Source organism: Ahaetulla prasina, chromosome 8 (genome assembly GCF_028640845.1).
Source record: "Ahaetulla prasina isolate Xishuangbanna chromosome 8, ASM2864084v1, whole genome shotgun sequence".
Lineage (NCBI taxonomy): Eukaryota > Metazoa > Chordata > Lepidosauria > Squamata > Colubridae > Ahaetulla > Ahaetulla prasina.
The window spans coordinates 1698533-1714718 of NC_080546.1; the positions used below are offsets into that span (position 1 = coordinate 1698533).

General features: G+C 48.8%; 1 protein-coding gene and 1 long non-coding RNA gene across 5 annotated transcripts in view; one reads left to right on the forward strand and one right to left on the reverse strand.

The window, feature by feature from the left end:
• The window catches only part of SIGLEC1 (sialic acid binding Ig like lectin 1), a 48594-nt gene that overhangs the window by 19619 nt on the left and 12789 nt on the right, over positions 1-16186 (reverse strand). For all 4 annotated transcript variants that reach the window (XM_058193774.1, XM_058193775.1, XM_058193776.1 and 1 more), the window contains 7 exons: positions 14833-15132; positions 13676-13930; positions 12438-12740; positions 11097-11351; positions 10043-10345; positions 7899-8159; positions 4177-4473 (listed from right to left, as the gene is read on the reverse strand). In XM_058193774.1, coding sequence (XP_058049757.1) covers positions 4177-4473; positions 7899-8159; positions 10043-10345; positions 11097-11351; positions 12438-12740; positions 13676-13930; positions 14833-15132 — 1974 coding nt within the window. The remainder of the gene's footprint in view (positions 1-4176; positions 4474-7898; positions 8160-10042; positions 10346-11096; positions 11352-12437; positions 12741-13675; positions 13931-14832; positions 15133-16186) is intronic.
• LOC131203488 (uncharacterized) lies at positions 8910-14563 on the forward strand. The gene is made up of 3 exons (XR_009156407.1): positions 8910-9126; positions 10242-10373; positions 14141-14563. It is a non-coding gene; the product is annotated as an uncharacterized LOC131203488 (long non-coding RNA).

The window sequence follows — 16186 nt, forward strand, 5'->3', positions numbered from 1 at the left end:
GATTTATATTCGGCATTCCCTGGAAGGAGAGTGCCCAACAGATCCTTAACCAGATCCCCTGCACCCCCCCACCCCCCCCGAAATATTTGGGTCTTGCAAAGTCGGAATGAAGGCAACAGGGTGAATGGCTGAATTGCATTCAGATGTGCTTGAAATGGGATACCGTAAAGTTTTGTGCCTGAGGAGGGGGCTGGACTAGAAGACCTCCAAGGTCCCTTTCAACTCGGTTATTCTATTCTATTCTATTCTATTCTATTCTATTCCATTCCATTCCATTCCATTCCATTCCATATTTTCTATTCTATTCTATTCTATTCTATTCTATTCTATTCTATTCTATTCTATTCTATTCTATTCTATTCTATTCCATTCCATTCCATTCCATTCCATTCCATTTTTTCTGTTCTGTTCTGTTATTTTATGACATGTATTTAATCTATTATATTTATATGTCCTCCATCTCACTATCAAAATGACTCTGGGCAGCTTATACGTCAATATCGGGGTGTAACTTTCATTTTAGGTGTTTGTTCTCCATGGCTGAAAAGTTTGTCTCCTATGTGGTGTAGAGAAACCAAAAGAAACTCCAACTTCTCCTTGGGGGTGGGGGGAGGAGGAGGAAGAGGAGGACTGTTTGGTCCTTGATGCTCTCTGAGGTTGGTTGCTTTCTTGAAGACATCTCGTTACCCAACTAGGTAACATCATCAGTGCTAAAAGGAGTGTGGTTTGCCCCTTCTTTATATATAAGTGGCAAACCCCACTCCCTTCTAGCACTGATAATAGTACTTAGTTGGGTCATGAAATGTCTGCAAGAAAACATAACATAACATAACATAGCATCAGAGTTGGAAGGGACCTTGGAGGCCTTCTAGTCCAACCCCCTGCCCAGGCAGGAAAGCCTACACCATTTCAGTCAGATGGTTATCCAACATTTTCTTAAAAATTTCCAGTGTTGGAGCATTCACAACTTCTGCAGGCAAGTTGTTCCACTGATTAATCGTTCTAACTGTCAGGAAATTTCTCCTTAGTTCTAAGTTGCTTCTCTCCTTGATTAGTTTCCACCCATTGCTTCTTGTTCTACCCTCAGGTGCTTTGGAGAACAGCCCGACTCCCTCTTCTTTGTGGCAACCCCTGAGATATTGGATCACAGCTATCAAGTCTCCCCTAGTCCTTCTTTTTGTTAAACTAGACATACCCAGTTCCCACAACCGTTCTTCATATGTTTTATCCTCCAGTCCCCTCATCATCTTTGTTGCTCTTCTCTGCACTCTTTCTAGAGTCTCAACATCTTTTTTACTTCATGGCGACCAAAACTGGATGCAATATTCCAAGTGTGGCCTTACCAAGGCATTATAAAGTGGTATTAACACTTCACGTGATCTTGATTCTATCCCTCTGTTTATGCAGCCCAGAACTGTGTTGGCTTTTTTAACAGCTGCTGCACACTGCTGGCTCATATCTAAATGGTTATCCACTAGGACTCCAAGATCCCTCTCACAGGTACTACTATTGAGCAAGGTACCACATATACGGTACTGGTGCATTTTGGGTTTTTTGGCCTAAATGTAGAACCTTACTTTTTTCACTGTTGAATTTCATTTTGTTAGATAGCGCCCAATGTTCAAGTCTGTCAAGATCTTTCTGTAACTTGAGCCTATCTTCTGGAGTGTTGGCTATTCCTGCTAGCTTGGTGTCATCTGCAAATTTGATGAGTTCCCCATCTATCCCCTCGTCCAAGTCATTGATGAAGATGTTGAAGAGTACTGGGCCTAAAACAGAGCCTTGGGGTACTCCACTGCATACTTCCCTCCATGTGGATGTAGTTCCGTTGAGGACTACACGTTGAGTGCGGTTGGTCAGCCAGTTACGAATCCATCTGGTGGTGGTGCTGTCTAACCCACATTTTTCTACTTTATCTAGTAGTAGGTTATGGTCTACTTTATCAAATGCTTTACTGAAGTCCAAGTAAATTATATCGACAGCATTCCTCTGGTCTACTAATTTTGTCATTTTGTCAAAGAATGCGATAAGATTAGTCTGGCATGATCTGTTTCTGACAAACCCATGTTGGCTTTTGGCTATTACTTTGTTTGCTTCTAGGTGTTAGGTGATTCGTTGCTTGATTATCTTTTACAGAATCTTCCCCGGTATTGAGGTCAAGCTGATAGGTCTGTAGTTTCCTGGATCTGTTTTTTTTCCTTTTTTGAAGATGGGAACTACATCAGCTCTTTTCCAGTCCTCTGGCAGCTCCCCTGTCCTCCAGGATCTTTGAAAGATATAGTTCAGTGGTTCTGAGATCACATCTGCCAGTTCCTTCCGAACCTTGGGGTGTAATCCATCCGGTCCTGGTGATTTGAACTCGTCTAGGGTAGACAGGTATTCACTTACCATTTTCTTCCCTATTTTAACTTGTGTTTCTAATCTGTTTTTTGTAGTGCTGTTTTTGATAGGTTGGATTGTTTTTTCCTTTTGTGTAAAGACAGATGCAAAATATGAGTTAAGTAGATCTGCTTTCTCCCTGTTGCTTGTCATCTTCTTGCCACTTTCTCCCAGCAAAACAATCAACCTCAAAGAGTACCAAGGCCCCCATACTCCTCTTCCTTTCCACACACCCCACTCCCATCTAACACTGATGATGTTACCTAGTTGGGTAATGAGATGTCTTCAAGGAAGCAACCAACCAACCTCAGAGCGCACCAAAGACTCCACAGTTCTTTTCCTCCTCCTCTTCCTCTTCCTCCTCCTCTTCTTCCTCCCCCACTCCCACCCTTTCCTCTTCCTGCTCCTCTTCCTCCTGTTCCCCTCTTCTTCTTCCTAATTCCTCCCCCCTTCCTCCTCTTCTTCCTCCCCCTCCCCTTCCCTCCTTCCTCTTCCTTCTCATTCCTCCTCCTTTCTCCTCTTTCTCTTCCTCTTCTTCCTCCCTCCTCTTCCTCCTCTTCTTCTTCTCCTCCCCCCTCCCTCCTCTTCCTCTTCTTCTTCTCCTCCCCCTCCCTCCTCTTCCTCCTCCTCTTCTTCTTCCTCCCTCCTCCCCTTCCTCCTCTTCTTCTTCTTCCTCACCCTCCCTTCCTCCTCCTCTTCTTCCTATCCTCCTCTTCTTCTTCCTCTTCCTCCTCTTCCTCTTCTTCCTCCTCCACTCCCCTTTCCTCCTCCTCCTCCTCTTCCTCCTCCTCCTCTTCCTCTTCCTCCTTCCTCTTCCTCTTCTTCCTCCCCTCCCTTCCCCTTCCTCCTCCTCTTCTTCCTCCCCACTCCCACCCTTTCCTCTTCCTGCTCCTCTTCCTCCTGTTCCCTCTTCTTCTTCCTAATTCCTCCCCTTCCTCCTCTTCTTCCTCCCCTCCCTTCCCTCCTTCCTCTTCCTTCTCATTCCTCCTCCTTTCTCCTCTTTCTCTTCCTCTTCTTCCTCCCCTCCTCTTCCTCCTCCTCTTCTTCTTCCCCTCTCCTCCCCTTCCTCTTCCTCCTCTTCCTCTTCCTCCTCCACTCCCCTTTCCTCCTCTTCCTCCTCCTCTTCTTCTTCCTCCCTCCTCCCCCTTCCTCCTCTTCTTCTTCTTCCTCACCCTCCCCTTCCTCCTCCTCTTCTTCCTATCCCTCCTCTTCTTCTTCCTCTTCCCTCCTCTTCCTCTTCCTCCTCCCCTCCCCCTTCCTCCCCCTCCTCCCCTTCCCCCTCCTCCTCTTCCTCTTCCTCCCCTTCCTCTTCCTCTTCTTCCTCCCCTCCCTTCCCCTTCCTCCTCCTCTTCTTCCTCCCCACTCCCACCCTTTCCTCTTCCTGCCCCTCTTCCTGCCCCTCCCTTCCTTTCCTCCTCCTCCTCCTTCCTCCTCCTGCCCCCTCCCCATCCTCCTCCTCCTCCTCCTCCTCCTCCTCTCCTCCTCCTCCTCCTCCTCCTCTCCCTCCTAGCATTGATGATGTTACCTAGTTTGGGTCAGGAAACGTCTGAAGAAAACCGGCTTTTGAAGTCAAATGTGAGCCCCGCGTTGAGAATTCCTTCTTCTCAAATTCAACCAGCACCGGAGCCCAGATTGCTCCGGGACAGGGTCCCAAGGCACTTTTCCACCAGCCTCCCTGACCAGCCCAGGCCAGAGCTGTGGTTTCTGGGCACAGGAGACTTTTCGGGTGCCCCCATCTCTGCCCGGTCCTTTCCCAGAAGCCGCTGATAAGCAGACGCCGCCCCTCCCCACACTCACCCCGTGCTCTGAAGGTGATGCTGGCGCTCCCGTTGCCGTATCGGTTGCTTGCCCAGCAGGCGTATTCTCCTTCGTCCTCCATCACCACGTCCCAGATCTCCACCCTCAGGCTGTTGTACGCGGGGGAAACCTTGAGCCGGTGGGCGAGGATGGAGTCCGTGCTGGAGGCCAAGAGCTGCCGGCCTTTGCGTAGGGCCAGGTGGGCCTGGGGGTCGCTCTCCACCGTGCACTGAAGGACGGCCACCCGGCTGCCTGGCGTCTCAAGGAAAGCCGTGAGGTGGGGCTTCCGAGGGGGGTCTGTGGGGAAACCAAAGCCAGGGATCCGTGATGCAGAAGGTGGAGGAGGTCCCTGTCAGGTGGAACATCCGCTGCTTGCAAAGGCTTCCAGCGGAGGGGCTCCATACATGCAAGGATGTGGTGTCTTCTCTTGCCCTCTGCAAAGCCGGAGGGCTGCCTTGTTTTCAGATGAAACGGTCCGCAAGGAAACAAGCCCCCCTCAGAGAGCACCAAGGAGCCCTCAACTTTTGGGAAGGGCAAAAGAGAAGCACCCACCATCCTCAGAGTCCCTAAGGTGTTTTTTGTTTTCCCCAAAGAGGCCACGGGACTTTCTGCTTTTTTTTTTTTTTTTTTTGGAAGGCGTTTCAATTCTCATCCAAGAAGCTTCTGCAGAGCTGAAGAAGCTTCTGGGATGAGAAGCAAAACGTCTTCAAAGAAAAAGCAGAAAGTCCAGGGGCCTCTTGGAAAAAGGCAACCACAACCAGAGGTGGGTTTCAGCAGGTTCTGACCCGTTCTGGAGAACCGGTAGCGGAAATTTTGAGTAGTTCGGAGAACCGGGAGTAAAAATTCTGACTGGCCTCACCCCCATCTATTCTCTGTCTCCCAAGTCCCAGCCGATTGGGAGGGAATGGGGATTTTGCAGTACCCTTCCCCTGCCACGCCCACCAAGCCACGCCCACCAAGCCATGCCACACCCACCAAGCCACACCCACAGAACCAGTAGTAAAAAAATTTGAAACCCACCACTGGCCACAACCTGCCCTCTCCTCATACTCCAAGCTCCCAACAAAACATAGTGTGCCCTCCAAGTTTCCTTCTTTCTTTCTTTCTTTCTTTCTTTCTTTCTTTCTTTCTTTCTTTCTTTCTTTCTTTCTTTCTTTCTTTCTTTCTTCCTTCCTTCCTTCCTTCCTTCCTTCCTTCCTTCCTTCCTTCCTTCCTTCCTTCCTTCCTTCCTTCCTTCCTTCCTTCCTTCCTTCTCTCTCTCTCTCTCTTTCTTATTTCCTTATTTTTAATTTCTATTTATTTATGTTCATTAATTTTTTCTCAGAGGATGCACATGTATTTTAAGCGTGTTTAACCTCAATCAGTGGTGACCGACCAATTACGTGTTCTGGAATTTAGTTCTGGGAAGCCACATTTTCTAAATAGAAAGTTTGTTTCCCGGGTTTGAACTGGGGGCTCCTTGGTGCTCTCTGAGAGGATTGATGATGATTTATTAAATTTTTAATGCCATCCATCTTGGTATCAATTAACTTGAATCAAATCTGTGCCAAGCTCAGAGAGCACCAAGGACCCCCACTGCAATTTAAAACCCGAGGGCTTTTCATGGAACCCAAAAGTCTAGCAGCCATGCTGGCTGGGAAATTCTGGGAGCTGAAGTCCACAAACTTGCTAAGCTTGGAGACCCCTGGTATAAAATCTCCAACGGGGTTGGACTAGAATAGATGACCTCAAAAGTCCCTTCCAGTTCTGTTAGTCTGTATTCTGCAGGGCAGGTAAATAAGCCAATAGCACCACCTGCTGGCCATAGAAAGCACAGCCAGGAATTGGTTTTCCACGGATTTAACATTTTAGCTGGGAAGGGCCCAGTTCTTGGGAGGGTGGAGGGGGAGGCATGCTGGGATGGAGGAAGACACCCCCCCCCCAACACACACACACCTTCCTTATTTTGACCGCCTTTCACAAGGGGGTGCTCTAAGGAAGCTTTCAGTGGGAAAGTAGAACGGGAAGCATGCAAAAGTGCCCTTAATTCTCTCTAAAATCAGCTTCCTCAACCATGTACTTGGGACTACAACTTCTAGACTCCCCAGCCAGCCAATTTCCTGCCTCAACTCCCCTTTGAGTTGAGACTCTTCTAGAAAGAGTGCAGAAAAGGGCGAAAAAGATGATTCAGGAACTGGAGGCTAAAACATACGGAAAATAGTTGCAGGAATTCGGTATGTCTAGTTTGATGAAAAGAAGGACACAAGATAGCAGTCTTCCAGTATTTGAGGGGCCGCCAGAAAGAGGAGGGGGTCAACTATTCTCCCAAAGCCCCTGAGGGCAGGACAAGAAGCAACAGATGGAAACTACTCAAGGAGAGAAACAACCTGGAATTAACGAGAAATTTCCTGACAGTGAGAACAATTATCCAGTGGAACTCCTTGCCACCAGAAGTTGTGGGTGCTCCATCACTGGAGTCTTTCAAGAAGTTACTGGACAACCACCATTTGTCTGAAATGGTCGAGGGTTTCCTGCCTAAGCAAGGGGTTGGATTAGAAGACCTCCAAGGTCCCTTCCAACTCTGTTACTCTGTTTATCTAAGGGCCTCTGGTGGCTCAGCAGACCAAGTCTGTCTGTTATTAACACAGCTGCTTGCAATTACTGCAGGTTCAAGTCCCACCAGGCCCAAGGTTGACTCAGCCTTCCATCCTTTATAAGGTAGGTAAAATGAGGACCCAGATTGTTGGGGGCAATTAAGTTGACTTTGTATATAATATACAAATGGATGAAGACTATTGCTTAACACATTGTAAGCCGCCCTGAGTCTTCGGAGAAGGGTGGGATATAAATTCAAATAAAAAAAATAAAAAAATGGATGGATGGATGATTGGATGGAGGGTGGATGGGTGGATGGGTGAATTGATAGGTGAATGAATTGCTGGAGGGATGGATGGATGGATGGGCAGGTGGATGAACTGATGGATGGACGGATGGATGGATGGATGGATGGATGGATGGAGGGCCTCTGGTGGCTCAGACTGCTAAGACAGGCTGTTATTAACACAGCTGCTTGCAATTACTGCAAGTTCAAGTCCCACCAGGCCCAAGGTTGACTCAGCCTTCCATCCTTTATAAGGTAGGTAAAATGAGGACCCAGATTGTTGGGGGGGCAATAAAAGTTGACTTTGTATATAATATACAAATGGATGAAGACTATTGCTTGACATATAGTGTAAGCCGCCCTGAGTCTTCGGAGAAGGGTAGGATATAAATTCAAATAAAAAAAAACACTGGGTGTTCTAAAACTTCTGAACAAGCCAGTACAGAGTAAGGGGCTCTGTGAACTGGGATTACATCTTGGCATCTCTTGACTTCTAGATACCCTAGATACCCTTCTAGATACTCTAGATACCCTTGACTTCTAGATACCTTCATCTCTTGACTTCTAGATACCCTTGGAAGCTGGCTATGGGAAGGCAGCTGTTGACCCTCCTGGACTGAATAACGGAACAACAGAGTCGGGAGGGACCCTGGAGGTCCTCCAGTCCAACCCTTCTGTTCAAGCAGGAGACCCTATAGCATCCCAATCGAATGGCTGTCTAGTCTCTTCTTCAAAACCTCCAGTCTGGAGGCCAGCTGTTCCACGGGTTAATTGTTCCCACTCCCCCAGTTTCAAATCCAGACTTTTCCCAGCTTGTCATTTGAGATGGATTCTGGAGACAATCCGGCTCCTTGGAACTTACAAAACACGGTTAGGCTGATGGACGGGGAGAGGCTGAGGTCCTTCCCATCTGCGGTCTGGGCTTTGCAGTAATAGGCGCCGGCGTCCTGGTGGGTTACGGACAGGAAGGTGAGGCTGCCGTCGGTGATCCCTTGGAGGTGTTTGCTGTTGCGGTACCAGGAGAAGCTGGGATCCTCTGGAAGGCCTCCCATCAGGTCACAGGTGAGGCGGACCTGCTCCCCTTCCAGCACCTCGGGGGATGGGCTGATCAGAATCCGGGCCGCTGGATCCCGGGAGGGGAGAAGAGGAAAACGGAAAGACGGGTTGAAGGATAACTGGAGGAAAGACACCGTTGCATTTAGAAATGATAAGGGACCCCAATATCTATACAACCCTAAAATACCAATAAGTTCTGTATGTACCTTTACTGCTCATATGATTCTGTAAGGAGTTTGTAATGCTGATGGAAAAGTTACTTCTATGTAAAAGCAGAAGTTATCTTGCTTGGCGGAGTCATGTGTTGCAAACTTAGGGGAATATTTCTACATATTGTAACTGTTTACTTCTTAACTTTTTAACCCTGAAATGTACTGAACAAGAATAGGATACTGGAGGTGACAAATGACACGTGTCAGAGGATGTCTCATGTCACGAAAGGTGACATGAAGTGTAAGATAATAATTGCCATATATAGACCTGTTAACTGTAAACCAATTATGTACCATTTTGTATTTTCCTGCTTTCTACTTTCTGTATCTGAAGCTATAAAAGTATAAGCTTGGGTGGTGCCAGGTGTTCAGACTGTCTTTTTCCACGCAAGTGGAGGCCTGTGCCTATTTGCGCAGATAATTAAATAAATACTTCCTGTTTCTCTAATCCTTTGTGGTATTTTCTCCTTCACCGGAAAAGGCGGGCGTCGCCCCATATCAGAAAGAGGAGGAGGAGGAAGAGGAGGAGGAAGAGGAGGAGGAAGAGGAGGAGGAGGAGGAGGAAGGGAAGGGGAAGAGAAGGAAGTAAATGACCAGAAGTGAAGGGGAAATTCTTCCTCTCTCATCTCTCTCATCTATTGTCTGTCTATCTGCCTTTCTTTCTCTCTCTCTCTCTATATATATATACACCAGTTGTGGGTTGCTACCGGTTTGCCCCAGTTCGGGAGAACTTGTAGCAGTGGGTAGTGGGAGGCTCCGTCCACCCACTTGGACGTCATCAAATACAATCTGTGCGTACGTGTGTGCAAACCAGTAGCAAAGGTAAGTGAAACCCACCCGATATATATCTATATCTATATCTATTTGTTTTCTGAGGTTTTCGCGGGTGTTTGTATGTAGGTCTTTGGTTATTCGGGTTTTCTCCCGCGTAAAATTGGAAGTGTCTTGGCGACGTTTCGACGAAGTCTCATTTGTCATCTTCAGGCTTCAGCCTGCAGCTAACGGCTGAAGCCTGAAGATGACGAATGAGACTTCGTCGAAACGTCGCCAAGACACTTCCAATTTTACGCGGGAGAAAACCCGAATAACCAAAGACCTATCTATATCTATTTACCTATCATCTATCTATGTCATCTGCCTATCATCTCTCTCTCTCCCCCTCCCTTTCTCCCCCCTTATAGATCTATCTATCTTCTACCTCTCTATCTGTCTCTTTGTCTGTCTATCATCTATCTACTGTATCTGTCGTCTGTCTTCCTACTTCTCTATATAATCTATATCTAACTGCTATTAAATTGTAAAGACTGTTCAAAGACTGTAATCCAGGTTGCCTGCAACGTACGATGGCAATTGAGGCCAAAATTTCAATTGCTAAGTGAGGCCGTTGTTAGGTGAACTTTGCCTGATTTTACGATCTTTCTTGCCACTGTTGTTAAGTGAAATGAATCCCACTGACTTTTCTGGCCAGAGGGTCACATGACACCCCCACCCCTGGGGCACTGCAACAACCGTCATAAGTCTGAGCCCGTTACCAAGCTTCCCAACTTCGATCACCCAGAGAGATGCTGCAGTGGTCTTAAGAGTGAAGAATGGTCACTTTTTTTAGAGCTGTTGTAACTCTGAATGGTCCCTAAACGAACCATCGTAAGTGGAGGACTACCTGTAAAGACAGGTGACTTCTGCATTCACCCACCCCGAAGCTCCTGCCGCAAGAGTGACTAAGAAAGCTAGCCCTCACTTTGCACTCGGAAGTACAGCTGTCTGGAGGTGGCGCCGTGCGCGTTGGTGGCCGTAACGTTGTAGCTTCCTTCGTCTTCCGGTCCCACCCGCGTCATCTCCACCCGCATGGCGTTGGGCCCGGTAGTGACGCTGATCCGATGGGAGGCCGGGTTGTCCTTTGTCTTGCTGGTGGCCAAGACGGTGTCTCCTTTGTACAGAGCCCAGGTGGCCGGAGGATTGCTGTCCACCGAACATTGGAAGATGGCCACGGTTCCCCTCTCGCTCTCCGTGAAAACGGACACCTGGAGGTTCCTCGGGGCGACTGAAACCAAAGAGCGACATGACATCAGGTGGGAATGCAAGGCCAGCAAGAGCAGAAGGCACCCACGAGGGTCACACGTCCCTAGAGGGTGTCAGGGTTCCAAGGAACACCCCCAACGAAATAAAGCTCTGAGGATTGAGGTTCCTCAAAGTTCCAATTGATTACAGGTGTCATGTTGGCACAGCTGGGAAAACCCGAAACTGAAAGCTTCCCGGTTTTCCACACCCAGTTGACAGTTCACAGCCCTGGCCCACACCCACAAGTTCATCACATTGTCCAATCAACTCTTCACACTCAATTGGATACAATTTTCAGGCAGTCTCCATCAGACGCAGGCAAAAGTCCTTGAATACAGAATGTTGTTATGACTGATTTTCTACCGCTCCAACAACAACCCCCTCCCAACTTCCCCAGCTAAAATATGTGGCAGTTAAGAAGCAAAAAGAAAATTGCCTTCCAAAACTGACAGTGGGATCTTGGAGTCCTAGCGGACAATCCCTTAAATGTGAGCCAGCCGTGGGCTGCAGCAGCCCAAAAGGCGGTCAATGCAATCCTAGGCTGCATCAACAGAGGGATGGAATCAGGATTATGTGAAGGGTTATTATTCCCACTTTATAAGGCCTTGGAAAGGCCACACTTGGAATGCGGCATCCAGTTTTGGTCACCACATCACAAAACGGATGAACGGTTGTAATTTGAGGACTACCCGTCTATGTTGTTTGGAGTAAATGGGGAAGGCCAGGGGTCTTACACAGCACAGAGAGCGAGGCTGAGCTGGAGGTCTTGCTGGCTCCGGGATATTCCACTCGGCATTTATACGCTCCGGCGTCCTCCACAGTCGCGTGTTCCAAGACCAGGGAATCCCCGGAGACCCCCGGGAGGCGGAGACCCTCCTTGAACCAGGAGTAGTTGGCCGAGGCCGAGAGGTTCCCACTGAGAACACACAGGAGGCGGACGGGGTCTCCTTCGTGGATCTCTGGAGACGGGGCGATGGCGATGCTGGCGGCTGGAGGTTGGGTGGGTGGGCGGGTGGAAGAAGAAGAAAGGAAGGAAAGAAGGAAAACGAAGGAGGTGTGGCTCAACGTCAGTTCTGAGAAAACTCTTCCCCCGTCTGACGGATACTGGGGGCTCTCTGAGCTTCTCTTTTTTGTGAGTGTGTCTTACAAGATGTTTTATTACCCATCCAGGTAACATCAGCAGTGCTACAAGGGAGGGGATGTACTCTCAGTTTATATACAAGGGCCAAATGTTGGTGGGAGGGCAAGCCACTATATATAAACAGAGAGCAAACCCCACTTATTTCTAAGATTCATGGTGTTACCTAGTTGGGTGATAAAAAGTCTGCAAGAAAACAACCCAGCTCGAAGAGCACCACGGACCCCACAGTCCTTCCCCCCTTCCCCTCCCGCTCCCCCTCTCTGCAAACCTCATTTCCTTCTAGCACTGGTGATGTTACCCTGCTGGGTGATAAAAAGTCTGCAAGAAAACAACCCAGCACTAAGGACCCCACAGTCCTTCCCCCCTCCCCCTCCCCCTCCTCCTGACGCACCATAATTGGGGAGTTACACTTTTATTGATGCATCCCATAATTGCCTTTGCCATTTTCGCAGAAGCGCTCAGTGGCCTTATGTCTTAGGCTGCCATCAAGTAGAATTCCCAGGACCTTTTTCACCCGTGCGACTGCCAACCCAGGTCAGCCCCTTCCGACGCGCTGTTGATGCCATTTCTACGCAGGAAATTTGCATTTCCTTCCCGTCTCTTTTGTTCTCCCTTGCTTCTTTCTCTAATTCGCTCTTCCTCAAGCTTGTCAGCTTGAAGATGGGTGGACTTCCAGCTCCCAGAATTCCCCAGTCCATCCATGCCTGGTTGGGGAATTCTGGGAATTGAAGTCCATCCATCTTCAAGGGGACAAGCTTGAGAAAGACTGCTCTATCTGGTTCAGATTTAGCATATTTGTCGTGGGAACGTGCTCCATTATTCTTATTTTTTAAAAATATTTTAGACTCCTCCCCCCTTCTCCCAATTCTACCCAATTTCCTGCTGAGGTTTGCCCCCTAACCAGAGTGGGGGGAGAAGGCTCCCATTAACCTACTTTCCGCAGTGAAGTCCATGGTGGCCATGGCATCTCCATAGCGGTTTTGGGCCGAGCACACGTATTCTCCTTCGTCGTCCAACCTCAGCTCCTGGATGGTCACCTTCAGGGCGTTAGGCGAGGAGGTCACCCGGATTCTTGGGTCGGTGGCCAACGGTAAGAGGTGGTTGGAACCCACGAGGGTGTCGCCCTTGTAAAAAGCGATCTCGGAGGGGGGGTCACTGTCCACTGTGCACTGGATGATGCCCAGATGGCCACCTTGGGTCTCCAGGAAAGAGGTCATCGCGGGCAGCCTTGGAGAATCTTTGGGGGGAGGGGGGCACAGAAGGAAGAGAGGTTGGCGGGGCTGCAAGGCGAGAGGGGTTTGAGCTGAATGGTCTCCCAAGGTCTCCCTCGCCCACCCTCCGTTCTGTGAATCTGAGGCTCCACAGAGGCCTCAGGCTCAGTTAACAGAAGGATTCGAAGATTAGTTATCATGTTAAGCTTAAACTGTTCACGGTTCTCTCTCTCCCTCCGTCTGCCTGTCTCCCTCTCCCTCTCTCGCTTTCTCTGTCTCTCTCTTTCCCTCCCTCCCTCCCTCTCTCTCTCCCTCCTTCTCTCTGTCTCTTTCCCTCTGTCTGTCTCTCTCTCTCCTTATCTCTCTCTCTCTCTCTCTCCCTCCTTCCCTCTCTCTCTCTCTGTCTCTCTCTGCATGTCTCTCTCTCCCCCTCTCTCTCCCCCTTCCCCTCCCCCTCTCCCCCTCTGTGTCTCTCTCTCCTTATCTCTCTCTCTGCGTCTCTCCCTCCTCCTCTCTCTCTCTCTCTCCCCTTCCCTCTCTCCCTCCTTCTCTCTATCTCTCTCCCTCTGTCTGTCTCGCTCTCTCTCTCCTTATCTCTTTCTTTCTCTGTCTCTCTCTCTCCTTCCCTCTCTCTGTGTGTCTCTCTCTGTCTCCCCCTCCTTCTCTCTCACTATCTCTCTGTCTCTCTCTGCGTGTCTCTCTCCCTCTCTCTCCCCCCCTCCCCCTCTGTCTCTCTCTCCTTATCTCTCTCTGTCTCTCTCCCCCTCCCTCTCTCTCCCCCTTTCTCCCTCTCTCTCTATCTCTCTGCCTCTCCCTGTGTCTCTCTCTCTCCCACCCTCTCTCCCTCCCTCTCTCATCTATCTATCTATCTATCTATCTATCTATCTATCTATCTATCTATCTATCTATCTATCTATCTATCTATCTATCTATCTATCTATTCCCTTGGAGGGCCACTTACAGAGCACGCGCAGAGCGATGGGTGGTGAGAGGTGGCTTCCTTTCTTGTTCTCGGCCACACAGTGGAAGGTCCCAGCATCTTCTCTGACCAGAGCTGAGAGGACCAGGCTGTCCTTCTGGCCTTGCTCTACCCATTTGGCATTCTTGTACCAAGTGTACGTGGTGTCTTCTTCGCTCCCCACGGTGGTGACACAGGTCAGGGTGACTCTCTGGCCTTCAACCAGCTTGCCGGAAGGGCTGGCCACCACCCTGGCAGCTGTAAGCAGAGGAAGGAGTGGAGGAGAAGAGCGTAACTCTCAGCCCTACACGGTGGGTCAACTCAAGGAAGCAACTTCACAAGAAGCTCTAACTCTTCTTTGTTGAGTTGGGCTCTTAAAAAAACTGAAATGCAAGGACAGAAGTTGCTAATCTTTGGCAGATTCTGACGTTATTAATTTTTTTTTCAATTTCTCCTTTTCATCCACAGGTGCTCCTGGACTTACGACCCCAAATGGACCCAACATTTATGTTACTAAGTGAGACAGAATAGAATGAATGAACTGAAAGGAGACCTTGGAGGTCTTCTAGTCTAGCCCCCTACTCAAGCAGGAGAACCTATACCATTTCAGTTGCTGTCTAGACTCGTCTTAAAAACTTCCAGTGTTGGAGCATTCACAACTTCTGGTGGCAGGCTGTTCCACTGGTTAATTGTTCTCACTGTTAGGAAGTTTTTCCTTAATCCCAAGTTGCTTCTCTCCTCGATGAGTTTCCATTTGTTGTTTCTTGTTCTGCCTTCTGGTGCTTTGGAAAATAATTTGACTCCTTCTTCTTTGGGGCAGCCCCTCAAATACTGGAAGGCTGCTATCATGTCCCCCCTAATTCTTCTTTCCTCTAGCCTGGCCAAATCCCATATCCTGCCACCGTTCTTTGTATGTTTTATTCTCCAGGCCTTCAATCCTCTTAGTTGCTCTTCTCTGCCCTTTTTCCAAAGCCTCAACTTTGCTGAGTGCATTTATAAGTGTTTATAATTTTATAAATGAGAATGTATAAGTGAAGTGAATTTGGTCTCATTTTAAGATCTGCAAGTGTTATAAGTTCCCTACCAGAAAGCTTGGGATTTGCAAAGAGGCTTTGTACACACTGCAACCCTCCCCCCTACACACAAACACACACACTTACTTTGGCTCCTGAAGAAGCTGGAGGTGGTAGCATTCCCATACTTGTTGGTGGCCACGCACTGGTACTCGCCCTCGTCTTCCGGCGTGACCTTCTGGATCTCCAGCTTCAAGGAGTTGCGCGTGGCTGCGATGCTGATCCTCTGGTTGGGCGCTGAGTGGGAGCTGGTGGTGGCCAGGAGTCTCTGGTCCCGGAAAAGGCTCAGCGTGGACTGAGGGTTGCTCTCCACCGTGCAGTGGACAATGGCCAGCTGACCCCTCTGGGTCTCCTGGAACAAGGCCAGGGAGGGCGATCGGGGAGGATCTGTGGGAGGCAAGGAGGGTTGGGCCAGGCAGTGGAAGCCCTTCTCTGCCCTGCAAATGGGCCATTCCTTGAATAGAGGGTGGTGCATCATGGGTTTTGTGCAGGGGTAAAACCCAGCAGGTTCTGACAGGTTGTGGAAAACCGGTAGCAGAAATTTTGAGTAGTTCAGAGAACCGGCAAATACCACCTCTGGCTGGCCCCAGAGTGGGGTGGGAATGGAGATTTTGCAATATCCTTCCTCTGCCAGGCTCACCAAGCCACACCATGCCCACCAAGCCACACCCACAGAACTGGTAGTAAAAAAATTTGAATTTCGCCACTGGTTTTGTGTCCCAGGGGATAGGAAAAGCCAGGGAGCTGCGTTTTTCAACCTTGGTGGCTTTAAAATGGGTGGACTTCAACTCTCAGAAGTCCTGGAGTTGGTCCATGCATCTTAAAATTGCTGGCTAGGGAATTCAGGGAGTTGAAGTCCACCCATTTTAAAGTTCCCAAGGTTGAGAAACACGGTTTTAAGGACATGTAGCAGAGGCGTTAATTTTGTCCGGTAACATCCAAGTTTTAAATCTCTCCGTCTGCGCTGATAAATTCAGCCTGCTGTTATTTTGGCAGTTGTCTGCAAAGCTAATGAATCCTGAGTCTCATTTGGCTTTATGCAGCAACTCCCCAGTAAATGTAATTTAAAACAGGCAGCCATTCGTCTTTCTGGCGCCAAATGTATGTTACATACTGGGGGCTGCGGAGGGAGTGGGCTTCCTCATTTTAAAGCCCCCTCACCAGCCTTGGAAATCAGGTTTCCTTCCACCAAACTGCCGGGGGGGGGGCAAGATAGGGTGGCTGCCCTCGCCTCAAATAAGCTGAGATCCTGAAGCATTTTGGGGGGAGGGGCTGGAGAAAGGCTGTAAGAATAAACAGATGCCTAAAAATTTTCTCTCCAACCTATCTTGTCAGGGTTTTTTTATTGTTTTGCTTTTCTGCTTGCAACAAAACTGTTTCCTATGCATTCCTCACAATCCTGCTTGCAAACTGTGGTTTCTCTTACGCCCCCAATCCTGGT